The sequence below is a fragment of the Ceratotherium simum genome, chromosome 1, assembly GCF_057802395.1.
Source record: "Ceratotherium simum simum isolate JZ-2026a chromosome 1, ASM5780239v1, whole genome shotgun sequence".
NCBI classification, from domain to species: Eukaryota; Metazoa; Chordata; class Mammalia; order Perissodactyla; family Rhinocerotidae; genus Ceratotherium; species Ceratotherium simum.
This window is the reverse complement of record NC_141900.1, coordinates 101,546,359-101,561,317: the sequence shown is the minus strand read 5'-3', so window position 1 is coordinate 101,561,317 and position 14,959 is coordinate 101,546,359. Positions and strand designations below refer to the sequence as shown.

The following is a 14,959-nucleotide window of genomic DNA, read 5'->3' as shown; positions in this document are numbered from 1 at the left end:
GTAATTAATAAGATGAGTCATACTGGATTAGTAGGACCCTAAATCCAACAACTTGTGTCTTTATAAGAGAAATGAGAGAGAGATTCAGACACACAGACATAGACACACAGGGAAGAAGACCACGTGCAGATGGAGACAGAGATTGAAGTGTTAAGACTACAAAAGCCAAGGAACACCAAAAACTGCTGGCCGCCACCAGCAGCAAGAAAGAAGCAAGGTGGAATTCTTCTCTAGAGGCTTCAGAGGGAGATGAGCCTACTGACACCTTGATTTTGGACTTTTGGCTTCCAGAGCTGAGAGAGAATAAATTGTTGTTTTAAGCCACCAAGTTTGTGGTCATTTGTGATGGCAGCCCTAGGAAGCTGATACACAAAGCATCCCATCTCTTGGAGTCATCTATAAGGAAAGCACAGAAAGTACCCCTCACTCAACAATTGCTTTCTGACACTTTTCTGATCATGAATAGAGTCTCTGCCCCATAGTTCACCAAAACGTTTAAGTGGGAGTCAGTTCTGTTGATACTGGAGTCTGCTTTTCATCCTATTTTCTATAGAGCAAAATTTGGCATAATGAAAGTATCATGGACCAAATATCAGGAACATTATCAATTGAAAGGAAAGTTATTCTCTTACTGAGAAAGAAAAGGGATTTTATTATAAGATGCTGGACCCCACAAAGAGACCCTCCATCATGTGGGCTTTTACATTCAGAGAGGATAAACGTATCTTTACAGTCATTTCAGAGGTATGATGTGTATGTGTGTGTGTGTGTGTAAGCATGCACATGCATGTAGACACAATTACAGTTCAGTTGCTCAAAAATTGATTTAATACTTACCAGGTGCTAAGCAACGAGCTAGGCACTTGTGTCCAAAAATGAAAAAGACATGCTCAGTGCCCTGAGAAGTTACAGCAGGTTGTCAGAGAGCTTATTTCAACGTAAAGTGGTTACTGATGACACAGAGAGAGGCTTGTATGAAGTAGGCCTCAGTAAGTGTGTACGTAGGATTTGTTTTGATTTCTATTTGCTATCTTTCTAGTGTAACAGCTGTCAATGTGTTTATCTTTGTCTTGGTAATTTGTAAGAAACCAGACTGGTCTATTTTTGCATTAATATTTGTAATGTAAAAATGTTTGTGCTTTTGTCTTCAGTAAGTTTTAGTAACTAATTTATAATCTCTCATTGGGATTGTCAATTGTCAAGAGATTGTCAAGAAACAATCTCTCATTGTTTCTTATGAATGGAATATCCATCTTCATAAAGGAGAAAATAGCAAACACCGGTGATAGATTAGAGGGCATTTCATTCATGTCTCAATTTTATCTATAAATGACTCCAAAAGAGGCATTATGCCAATCACTCATGCTTACTGCCATTACTTTTTTTTTGAATCTTGCTCTGGTTTTGTTGATAAAAAATGCTGTTCTTTTGACTTGACTTTAAAAATGCTTTTTGGCCTTAAGTATATATTTAAATCTAAGGCAGGCAGTAAAGTGACTTTAAAAATAAATACATGTTTATTTCTTCTGAATTGCATTTGTGTGATCTCTAGGGCTACTTGAAATATGCACAAAGTCTCCTCTCCATCCACAGATCACATTGTAGAAAGCAAGGGAGCCAGAAACTCTATTAAATTAGCCTTGCAAGTCAAAGGTTAATACTCCTTCTCTCTCCACCCACTCTACCAAGTCTCCTCCAAGTTCTCTCCCTCCACTGATCCTGCTTAAAGTCCTCCATCTTTGCCTGAAAGAAGGTAGCCACATACTGGAGAAGAGAAGCAGGACAAAATTCAGGAAACTGGGGTGGCCACAGACCTCTTGATTAGAAGACAGTAAGAACACAGCATTTCAGGGCATCTACTTTATTTTTTTAGGTGTAATCTCTAATCTTAATAGACTATTACATCAATAAGTATTTCAAAATATCTACTAAACTATCCCTCCATAAACTTTGTATATTTATTCTTAATTTATTTAAGTCTATGGATAATAAGCCCATCTTCCCAACCATCAAAGTTCTATTTGTTGCACTTTTGAAAAGTAAAGAGTCCCTCAAGATTCAAGTATGATCTTCCACTGGGCATCCTCCTTAAAAAAGCCCAGTAGAAACACAGTTTTCTTAAACTAATCAATACAGAGACTGCTGGAATCTAAATGATCCCAGCAAGAAAAATTACAGTGTGTGCAGATTAAATTTGTCTTTGTGTTTTGTTTTTTTGTTTTTTTGTTTTTGCTGAGGAAGATTTGCCCCAAGCTGACATCTGTTGCCAATCTTCCTCTTTTTGCTTGAGGAAGACTCGCCCTGAGCTAACATCTGTGCCAGTCTTCCTCTACTTTGTATGTGGGTCGCTGCCATAGCATGGCAGCTGGTGAGTGGTGTAGGTCTGCACCCTGGAGCTGAACCCAGGTCGCTGGAGCGGAGAGCGCCGAACTTAACCACTAGGCCATCCCCAAATTTGTTTTTTTGTTCACCACATGTGAAATTGATGTTAATCAAGTGTCAAAGTGAACCCATTCCTTGGCTGAGGAACCATATGCAGTAGAATTTAGGGCCTGATACTCATTTGTCTCATCTAAGAGAAGTGGGAGATGGGAAGAGCAGGGTGATGACAAGTAGGAAAAAGAAGTGCCAGTTTGAATGCAAACTGAAATCTTAATTCAAAATTGCTTAGAATGTTTTATATAATAAATAAATTACTTGGGCTTTAAACTGACATGCTTTTACTATGTGTAAGGTCTTTCAATATCTAATCTATGTGTATCAGGGATATAGGGAAATGTTTTCTATTGATAAACTTTCTTCCTTGATTGCTAATAGCAATTCAAATGCTTCTCAATAAATCTGTCTTCAATATTATTTCTGCCCTATGAATCATTCTGTATCATTATTTTTATTTCTGAAACGTATGTTAGCCCGAAAACCTAGCATAGGCTATAGAAATGAAGCCGTGTGAAAATGACCTCTATTCAGTAGATCTGTGGCAATGGCACTGAGGTGAAGCAAAAGTTGCGAGACAGAGTTGTTGCTACATTTTATGTGTTAATAGTGGAAAATATGTCCTAAGCAGTGGATGCAGCATCGATGAGAAGAGGAGGATTCATCCTGCAATCACCGTGCTTCTGTCACCATCACTGATTCCGCTTCCTCTTCCTGGCTCTGTCCCACTTCAGCACCCTTTGGATGACTGGCCTTGTGGCTAATTGGCCACACGGCCAGCTGAGAAGAGAAGAGATGTTCTATAATAGCTCAGGCTTCTCCAGTAGGTGCTGTGATCACAGAGTAGTAGGTGCTCCCACTAATAACTAGGAAGCAAGTATTGCTGCCTGGAGTTCCCTCCCTGCCTTCCTCAAGGGCGTCTAAGAGATGTGCGGTTCCAACACTTCTTTCCCAGAACCGCTGTGGCGTGAGAAGGCGAGACAGTCTCTCTCACTGAGAATCCCCCCTGTGGAGGTTCAGGGTATTTTCTTCTCTTTCACATAGCTTAAGTCAGCTTGATTTAAAGAATTATACAAAGGAAAAAATAATCCTTTTGGACAATGAATTAACAAAGCTTGTTCAATTTACCTATCTTCAGATAGTTAAGGAACTTTCCGAATAATCAACCTGGCCTAACAAAATTCAGGTTTTATTAATTCAGAAAGTCTATATGTCACTGCAACCATAAAAGAGCCTTAATATGCTAGTATTTTCTGAGTAGGAATATGCTTTCCATTGAATTCTTGAATGTTTTCTAAGTGAGGCAACTCAGCAACAGATAGCCCTATGGTAGAAAACACAGAGAGTTTTCTAGAGCTCTGAATTCCATCGCAGTAATATGGATGGAAAGAATTTCTCTTTCCACAGCCAAACTCTTAGAAATGTTTCTTTATCCAATCTAACCGATGGCCTCACTTGGCTCTATGCAGCATAGTGAAAGTTGATCACATGACTTGGCAAGCAAGACATGCATAATTGATGTCTCAACAGGCTTGGATGATGGCAAAGAGTATTATTAGGACATTTTGATGCCTGCTAATGAGTAATGACAGCAATTTTGTAGGTGCCAACATTTTCTGGCATTTGTTGCTGGCATCTGTGACGGCAAGAAAGGTCTTTCAAGGGTAGGGTGGGCATATTTTGCAGACAGGAGCCAGCATGGCAGCTTTGGGACAAAACTGTAGGATGAGACCGAGGAACTGCAAGCCACTGGATCTTTTTTGCGCTTTACTTGAAAATAAGACCCTATTTCTTAGTCAAATCCATATACATTTATAGTATTTCACTTTTACTTGGCTAAGTTAAAAGATTCTCAAATAAAACATCTTATTAAAATTTGAAAGCAGTCAGATGTGAGAACACACAAAACGTGAACCAGCAAAATTTTCTTGGAAAACTGCTGCACTTTTCATGGAAAACTTTTGCTTTTAGTGGCATTAGCCATTTACAACAAATACGGCAGACAGAAATTATTTGAATAGATAGACATTTCATTCCAGATTCCAACAATCTGCACTATACTTTTCTCCACATTCTTTTGCCAGGAGGGCGTGGAACAGGAGAAGAAAAGCAGAACGCAACAACAACAACACAAGACGTGCAGAGAGTCCTTTGTTCACCAGTACTTTGTAAAAACAAAAACAAAACAGGAACCATTATTTATTCTTCAGATTTTCATCGCATAAATGGGGAAAAATGGCGCGAGATTTATTATTGAGTAGTTTTTTCAGACAGCTTGGCAAACAAAACCAGGTGTCTTGAATTCAAGGAAAAAAACTTCAATATAGCTGGGTCACAGCTGGAGGAGATCCCGAAGGGAGAAAGCTTCTCATTCTTTCGATTTAGGTTAACAATCACCAAATATTCTTAAAATTAGTTTCATATCCCAATAGAGCTAATTATTCTACCTGAGATTATACTATAAGCTAAACAGTTTGTCAAACTTTAGTAACACAAAAACATTTCTGTCACTTTCAGTAAGAGAAATGTTGACAGTTGAAGAAGTGACACCACATAATCCAATGGTTCTTCGTAAATGCTCTCTAAACATCTTTCAGTAGTCTCACAAGTCCCCCTTAGCTCAGAAATAATCATATGTCAATAGTCTGTTAAGGCAGGGCTTTCACATCATTGATGAATTAACGTAGTGAGAAGAACTCAACTCTTTTTTCTAAAGAATAAAAGTAAAATTGTTTCAGGGTAAAAATGAGTGATGAAGAATCATATCTGAGGTCATACTTTGGTACTGAGGCACTGAAAGACCACTGTCCCTGGCTAGCTCAACCTACCTACTCAACTCCACATCCTGCTGTTCCTTTGATGGGACAATCTCTTCACACTATTACATTTATAACTGTAACTATCATCTCTTGAGAATCACCTGTGTGGACTATAATCATGCTAGACATTTTACACATTATCTGTACCCTTCACAACAATGCTGGGAGGCAGATACTATTATTCTTGTTTTATTAATACTGAACCAGGGCAATGGTATTCTGCTAAACCAGCTACACACACAAAAAAAGAGTCTGGATTTGTAGGGTTTGTCAATTTTCAAGGGTAAATTCTCCCACTGTAGCCTGGTTCAAGCTACCAAACTTTAACAACCAGCTCATAAAATTCCTGAATATTTCACAAACTTGGATCCAGCATATCACTCACACAGGAACTTGGAGTGGTTCGGTACCTTCCCCAGGATTGTATGGCACGTCAAGATCTGAATGAGCATTCCCATTCAGATTTGTGGACTCCAAAGTTGGGTTTCTTTCACCACCATGCTTCTCCACAGTCCATGTTTATTTATGCCCTTGGACTTTGCTTCTGCTGTCCCACCTCGCACATTTTTTCCTCTCAGCCCCAATCTTAATTCCCAACCAAACAAGGAACTTAGCCAGGGCTCAGTTCCTCCTTGAATCCTCCTCAACCATCTTAATGCACATTGTTCTCTCTCTCATATTATACATGCTGGTGTTTACACCAGTTTGGCACATAAACATCTGTTACCTCCTACTAACATATTAGTGTTTCCTGATTGTTCACCTTGCTTCCTTTTTTAACTACCTCGTCTACTTCATAAGGAAGTGGGCTCTTGTCTGTATTTCTGTATTCACATGGTGTGCTACATACAAAATAGACATATAATATTATTAAATTGGAACCATCTATTAATTAGAGATAATCCTATACACTAAGTTTGTAAAGCTAAAGACTTACAATAGGGACATAGTGGCTAATGTGAATATGACAGCAAAAAATTGTTTGATTAGGGAGACACTAAAAGGATCAAAGGAGAAGCCCATATTATTGTTAACTTTAACTCTCCCGTCTTGTTTTTTGAGTAGATACAAATGCCTCTGAAGTTCCCTTCTTTATCTCCCAATTAAACAGGCCTCCTTCCCTCTCTCTTCCTTCCCCTAACTGAACTTGGCAAGGGGGCAGAGGTGTTTTCCATTCCTTTTACTCTTCACTCTGAACCTTGGATGAGACATTCACTGGGATTCAAACAGGGGACTTTAATGAATAATGTCAACTCCCTCAAGACCTAGCATTGGCATTTTACAGCCTCTGAGAAGTTCATAGGATCACAGCTCGTCTCTACAGCAGCCTGCTTTTTAATATGCATTTGCAGATCAACTTTTTGCAAAGGTTCTTTGTTCAAAGAGAAAGATATATTTTTGAAACTACTGAAAGAGTCTTTGTAAAACTGAAATTAAATCCTTTCTTTCTATGTTTAATCTTAGCCATCTTTCCAAAGCAAGGCATGAAAGAAGGGATTAATTTGAAATTTGGGCTGCCTTAGAAATGTAAAGGTCATTGGGCTGTGTTTCTCCAAGTGACCTGCACTGTTTTAATCCAATGTAATTTATGTGGTTGTAGCTGAAAGATAGAATGGCCTCTAAATCCCCTTCTAATGTTTCTACACAGGCAGCACTTTCCCATTTCTCTTCATCTTCCTTTATCTGTAGATGCCAGGTGAAAATATGAGTAAAGGAGATGCTGGGATCCATGTTTCTTTTTGTAAATAAGTGCGATTTCAGGAAGTGACACCACTTGTCATTTCCCTCTTTCCCCAGATGCTCCAGCTCTAAGGGGAAAGTGAGCTTCTCCTCTAGAGAATACATACAGCCAAGAAAGGGCTCACAATTATTTTAATTGTACGTGTTCTAATAGAAACCGCATTCTCCACCCAACTCCATGCTGAAGCTGTATCCTCCTCACTCTGATTTCTCCCAGTCCATCTGATAAGAAAACACCTCAGAAATAAACAAACAAATAACCTGATAATTTAATCTGAAAAGATGAAACCATTGCTTAGAATTGCGAAGGGTTTGTGAGAAGACATTAAATAATTTTTCCATATAGTTACATTTATACATATTTTGTAAACACGAAAAGTACCAGCCTAGACTCAAAAAGGTAAACATATGGTACAATTTATCCTCAGTTCAAATCCCAATGAACCAGAGACATGGAGATGAATTAAGATTATAAGAACTTTTATTTTGAGTGAAATGATACACTTCTTTGCAGGGAGCTATTTAAAACTGCATCCTAGTATTCCTGCCCCCAGCCTTTCTCTACTCCACGTTCCCACATCTACCCCATGCAGGGAATGGAGTCAGCTCTCAACATATTGATGAATGGATGAAAAATGAATAAGTGATGATAGGAATATAGACACTTGGTGTCCTGTGGTCCTGCAATTCTGCCCCATAGCCACTCCTTAATGACAAGGACACACCGAGCATCTGAAGTAAGTCACGGGGTAGGAATGGAAAGGGAGGATGAGAGGGAGATAAAATTGGAAGGATTTTGTAATTGTTCACTTGATAACAAAGAAGCACGATCTGGCTATTTAATGCCACGTCTGGATTAGAAAGAGCAAGTTCACTCTGTGCATAGAAATCAGCCCGTGTAGCCATTATATTTGCTAATAAAGCCTTTTACTTTTTCAGTGAGTTTTGGCTTAAATATTGAGACTTGCTCTGCTCTTTTCCCTAAGAATCAACTACATCAGTGCTTGGTATCTTTAAGGTACTTACAATCAGACAAAAATTTGGCCGGCTGTTTTTAAAGACTTAGTGGTATAATAAAAGTTACAAAAAGATATAGGATGTTTTCTCAATTTACAAAGCACTTTTAAGAGACAATATTTCATGGAATGTTCCAGAGGAAACTTAAGTTCAGAGAGGCTAAGTGATTGTCTAAAACACAAAGCCAAGACAGCACAGAGGGGGAAATAAAGGAGGCGGAAAGGGGGGGCGGGGACGGGGACGAGGGTTAAATCCAATACTTCTCGTGTCATTGCTGCCAGGGACCTGCAGCATGCACTGAAAGCTAACTTCACTCTCTACGGGTGGAAGTGAGATCCATACTAACGTACTAAGAGTCTGAGAAAACAGGATTTACAGGTATAGCAGAGAGTCGTTATCCTACAACTAGGAAACCTCAGCTGAGGGAGAAATAAGATTGGCCATGCAGCCTGAGGACCTGAGGATTTGACATCAAAATATCTGATTGCAAACTCTGAGTTCTTTTCCCTCTCTGTAATTTCCCTGCAGCAAGAACACACATATGATATTACAGGATAAATCAAAAGATTATGTTCATCTTATTCAAATTTTGCACCAAGTTTAAAGTAAACTTCTTTTGTCATTCACTACGTAGTCAATATCTAAACACACCTATATCTATTAGATTAGAGTAGTTCATGCAATCAGCCACACAGTAGGTGACTGCACTCTATTATCTAAGATATTATTTTTGTTGTTGCAATTTACTTTGCCACTTTTACTGTATATTCTCACAAGTGACATTAATGAAGGGGGTCTTAACACGACACAGTCATTTCCTCAAAGATTATTTGAAATGTGTAGGTTTGTTTGCCCATATACTGAATTCCTCCATATAATTTCCTATAACGTTCCACCTCCTGTGGTTGTTTCTGTTGTTATTACTATTACTACCCGCTCTGCCTTCCATTAATTCAGCTTTTCTTCTCTACCCTCCTTTTCCTGTTTTCCTTTAGCTGTACTCCCTCTTCACAGTTTCACTATCTTCTTAAATTTGTATAAAGGATATTGAATTTTTAAAAAGCAGTTGATGCTCTTTACGTTCTCGTTCTCTGCCATTCACTCACTCTTTGTTTCAGCGCATAATCACTGAACGCATATTATATGCTGGGTGGGCCCTGGGGATAAAATGGTGACAGGACCTGGCACTGTCTCCTCTCAGATATTATAGTCCAGTGGAGGAGACAGACATTGTTAAAGAATGACAAATAACAAATGCAAAATCACAATCATCACTAATGCTAAGAGGAAGATACGTGTCTTAGAATAAGAGGATTTGACCTTCTTACAGGGACATGGAAACTTCCCAAAGGGGGTGACTACTGAATTGAGATCTGAAGAATGAGTAGGAATGTACCAGACAAAGCAGAGAGTGAACATGTGCAAAAGTCCTGTGGTGGTGATAGTGGCAGGGGGAGGGAGCAGTGTGAGGGTACAGGACATATATGAAAAACAGAAAGCAGGCCAGTGGGACTGGAGGGGAGTAAGGGAGAAAAACCAGGTTAATGACAGCCACACCAAGTAGGGCCTCGTAAGCCAATTGAATTTATAGCTGAGGGATGGATTCCAATTCCATAAGGCCATGAGTCTATTCAAGGACTACTTTTTTTTTGGTAGCAAAGCTCAAATTCCAAGTTGTCTTCATTGATGCCTAAGTCTATGGTAGTTCCAAATGGATGGAAGCACCAAATTTCCTAGTGCCAATAAATCTAGGTGTTTATGCCCTAGGTGAGTGTAACTATAAGGAGGTAGGATTAATTTCTTTTTTAAAAGTTATGCTTTGAATTAAATTACTTATGGGTATAATGGATTACAGATAACATGGCGTGAGCTACTGAAATCTACTGCACTTTTCACTTGTGCAGTAATAAGGTGCAGTGTAATTTGTGGTTTACAAATTTATGGATCCAGAGTAATCGCTCCAGACTACAGCATGTAGAATAGTTTCCTTTTAAATTTCAATTCTTCCTCTCACACTGGCTAGTAAAAATTTTAGTTTTGTATTTGTGTGGCAACATCAGCACGTTTCCTTCTTAGTATTTCAGAATTTAGAAATCACATAATTTTAAAATTGGAAGACATCTGAATAGGTCGTTTAGTTTATCTCCTCTTAATACTTCTGTTACATCCATGTCTATATATCTGGGCAAGGTGAGAATTTCTCCTTTAATAAAAAGATATCTGGAGAAATATTTTCTCTCAGAATGAAGATCTGGCATTTCAAAATTGTTATAAATTTCCACCCTGAAACATTGCTTATATCTGTCAAATATCCTCTTGCACTTGTGAAAATAGCCAAAAGTTTTCATATTATTGAGCATATTCTGGGGATTTTTAGGGCAGTTCTACATAAGGGGCTAATATTTTATGTAAGAATGGCTGTGGTCAAAGATAGACCTCACCAACATGAGAAAAAATATCTACTAAGCCCTGAGATAAGGGATGGCTTTTTGAATTTAATTTATGTAAATTAGTGGCATAATTATGAAGTGTAAGGAACATGTGAAAAAATGAGATGATAATTAGATACTAAAGAGCATTTGAAGTATTGGAAAGTAAGCTTAGAGACCGATTAAAAAGTGTCTGTACAGACCACTAAGAGAAAAAGACTGTAGCTACAAACATGAAGTTTTGCTCACAAGAAAGACAGATTCTTATACTTTTGGGAGAGTGAAGTAGGGATAAGTCAATATAAGAAAACAAATAAAGAAACCATTCAACACCATGATTCTACAGAGCTCTTTGTTATAATTTATGTTCCGATATGCTACTAGTCAGTTCTTAGAAATTCACAGATAATGAAATATCTGCAGAAGAAAATCTAAAAGGTATAAAACCACAAGAATTTAATGTATTTGCACTTGTCACAAACTAGCCTCTTTAGTGTTTAGACAACAAATCTGGTTTCCCTTTCCTGTGGTCCGACTATCTCCGGTGATCTTTGGTTCTCCCTGTGGGATTTCCTCACTCAGAGGAAGATATCCTGACTCTCAGGAGAGTGGTTTGTAAGTGACAATCTTTGAGCCCTACATAGAATTTATTTGAAAATAAATTCTCCATGTATAAACAAACAAATAAGCAAATAGATGTAGGTCTAGGACCTATCGAGATAACTTTTAATTCTCTTCAATAAAAAAAAAAAAAGCTATGGAAACCAATCATTCACTTCAAGCCCACATCTGCTATGGAAATGACAGCAAACAATGAATGGCGGCATGAAATTAGTGACAAATTGTATGATATGGACAATAATTGGTATAGAAGTTCAGAGCAAAGGGGTGATTGTCCTGAAATGAATAAAATGGGAAAAATTTATTGAGTACTAACATATGCTAAAGTTCTTCTCAGTATCTTCCATAAATCATCTCATTGACTCTCACAATGGCTTTATGAAGTGGTGCTGTCACTACACCCATTTCACACAGGAGGAAACAGAAGCTCAAAGAGTTTACGTGCCCAAGGTTACAAGCAAGTAAGTGGTAGAGCCAAGTTCAAACTCAGGCAGTATGACCTATCAGAAAAGGGCTCCTTGGTTCCACCTTGGATCACAACCTCTAGCCTGGATGATCACAGGTCACCGGAGAAATAACTCTCTCCTCCTGACCAAGCCCAGATCGGTGTAGAAAATGTGTTGAAATAGTTGGTAGCCTAATTGTAATGTCTGAAGCTCTACTAAATATTTAGATTTTAGTTGGCTATTCTTTACCTTTTTAAAGTAGTACTAATATAAAATTACCATAACTCCTTTTCAAAAGGGATTGTTGGTCCTCCACAGGAAATAATGAGGTAAAATATTTAATAATATTAACGATGTTCAAAACTACAGAACACAGAATGAGCAACTGGAAGTCTCAACTCCTTGGCTTTTAGAACTAGAAGAGACCTCAGTAGCTATTTAGTCACTAGAGGAATAAAGGAAGTCCAAGAGCAGTTAAATGACTTGCCACAAGTGTGCACAGAATGATGATCTCATCTAGTATCAGAAGCCAGTGTCTTTTCACTTCAATGCTCTTGCTAGGAATGCAGTCACTGACTAAGTAAAAATGTAAAATTATTCATTCTGTAACAAACTGAATGGCATATATTATATATTTTTACATTATTATGTGCTGGGCCAGACTCTCCCAATTTTACACTAATCCATGGAAGTAACTAAGAGACATATCAAGTCTTTCAGCTTATTAGGAAGCATATACCCTTCAATGGGCTACAAGATATGTTTTTCACAACAAAATAGTGTCCAATCAAGTCTTTCTTGAATTATGCAGTATGGTCTTCTAACCTCTATTTAAGCACACGCTTGATTTTCAAGATTTTGGCCTTATTTAGAGAAGACAACAAGAGATCAGGGTCTCATTGTTAAAATGAATGATTCTATCTTTATAGACACAAAAATGGAACAAGGAATGAATTGGAATGAGCACCAGGGAGGAGATAATTGCCCTCTTTTACCTTTTTGAGCTTGCCAATAGAGCCAAACCTAAACACGCTTAGGACATTTCTAATACTTGGAATTATTACTCTTTACCCTTAAAAAAAACTCAACCATTCAATGAGTAGCATATGTTTACATTTAAAAAAATTTATATTTTTAAAATATCTTTTTCTTTGCTACGTATTTCAATGAAGGAAGCAGCTGTAAAAAAGAATTATTTGCTTCTCAACTCAATATCCCAGGGGTCACTGAGATAGGAAACCCTTGTAACCAACACCAATTTCTTGATCTTTGTCTTTAGTTAGAATTTCCATATTCAGGAACAAGATCTCTTATAGTTAAAAATGGTATTTACAGCCCAATATATAAATTATACTGGTGAAGTGAAGGCACTTAGTTTTATCAAAGTTACTTAATTCAAGCATCATTTATCATATAAATATCATATGCTGAAAGTTAACATTCTGATATGATGGGAAAGGAACAATTTTAGTTATAATTCCTTTATTCTAATTAACTTCAATATCAGTTTGGTTCTTTATTCATTAAAATACTTTTTCACATACCTAGATATAAATACTTTACAGATGATAAATCTGTTTATTTGTTTTTATTCTCTTGTACATCTTCCTATACATGTTAATTTTTCTAGGAGTTCTTTTTGTCTCTTGTTTTCGAATATCTCCCTAAACAAATTAACAAGTACAATAAAAGAAATTACAAATATTTTTGCTTAGTTGAGGTCTTACAATATATTCTGAACATAATTTCTTACTGTTCATTACTACAAATGCTAATACGAAAAGGCTCAGACAACTAACTGTACTGTATTTTTACTGGCCCCAGAACTCTACTTTGATAATATTTTGCTTGCCATTGTTTCCTAAAAGTGAAGTAAAGTGAAAGCAGTCTGTATAATTAGAGGGTTTAGATATTATATTTTCAGATGTTATATCAGTTTTTCAGCATATTCAGAGAAGATTTAATCTCTTTCTCTTTCTCTCTCCTTTCTTTCCTCCCTATACACACACACACACACACACACACACACACAACAAATGACCTTCTTTCAACTATACATTTCATGGCAAATCTCTTTTCAAAAGTGCTTTGTAAACAGCAAAGCATTTTTGAAAAATTAATGTTACATAGTTAACATTCATTTAAAAACAGTCTTTGAATTACAAAAATTCAATTTTTATTTGACTTTTCAGGGTAAAGCTATTTATTATGTAAAATAAAGCACATCCGTTTTACTAGTCATCTTTGCACGTTACTTTTTATTTTTAATATTTAAAAAATTTGCTTTCCTGTATTTTTATTTTAGATACACAATTTAATAGACTTCATTCCACCTTCTAACTCATTTTTCTGATCTAAAAAATGTGACCAAATAGTTGTGGTAGAGCATGAGACGACCATTGTCCAGAAACTGAATGTTCAGATTACACTCTGTCTGCCTTTCTGATGAATTGATGAATGAGGGTCCAGTCAGAGACATCACCCTAACACAATTTGCCAAACAATCTACCCAGACAGACATGGTTGAGACACACAGGGGCAAATCTCAGATCAGCATTCCGATCTCAACTACAATGTTTATTGGACATTGGAAATGGTGGTCCTTCTTTTTGAGTCAGTAGGCATGAGAGAATGTATTTTGACACTTGAGAATACTATTCTGGAGAAGCAATAACGGGTTCTTCAGAATCAAGTGATTTAGGATGTGGATTATTCAGGCAGCTGGGCTTTAAAGGATTGCGAAGACCCGGGCTTCTCATGCAATTACAAGTTTAAAGTGAGATGAATTGGCACTCACAGTTGTGGCAGGTGGCCCCACTGTATCCCGTCTCGTCACAAGTGCATTTGAAGCTGTCCCACGTTTGTGAGCACTTCCCACCATGCTCACAGTGATTGGGCACACATCTGTCAGAGAAAGAGACAAATAGAAATAAACCAACAAACAAATGAGATTTATGAGTGGCCAAATTCCAAGCTGTCTGGGCAATATATCATTTCAACGCCAGGTTGCCTTACCAAGGCAATTAATCCTTGTTAGTTTAAGCAGATTAATATGATTCGTGATGGAAGGTGCCAAGCACACAAAAGATGATGTATCACAGGCCTGGTGTTTCCCATTTTTGAGTAAACAGTAGAAATTAACAAACAGTTGAGAGATTCATTTACATATCACAGATTCATTTTATTTTCCTTTTGCACAAAAACAAAGACGCTAGCTAAATTTCCTCCTGGTGAGAGATGGAAGATTAGCCATCTTGTTTCTTGTCCTATTCTTTATCAAGGCCAATGCCAAGTCAGAAAGGGGTAACACTGAGTTTTTCATAGTAATTTGAGCTTTTGAAATAATGCCCTGGCAACTGCAATGAGAATACACTAAACTTATAAGAAAAGATTTCTATTTCCCCCTACGCCCAGCTGGCTAATGAAAGCCACCTATTTAAAGAGGCAGCAT

General features: G+C 37.4%; 1 protein-coding gene across 1 annotated transcript in view; it reads right to left on the bottom strand.

Moving 5' to 3' along the window:
* Positions 1 to 14,959, bottom strand: part of CNTNAP2 (contactin associated protein 2) — a 1,356,851-nt gene that overhangs the window by 724,232 nt on the left and 617,660 nt on the right. Inside the window, exon 11 of the mRNA XM_014787667.2 lies at positions 14,306 to 14,412. Coding sequence (XP_014643153.2) covers positions 14,306 to 14,412 — 107 coding nt within the window. The remainder of the gene's footprint in view (positions 1 to 14,305; positions 14,413 to 14,959) is intronic.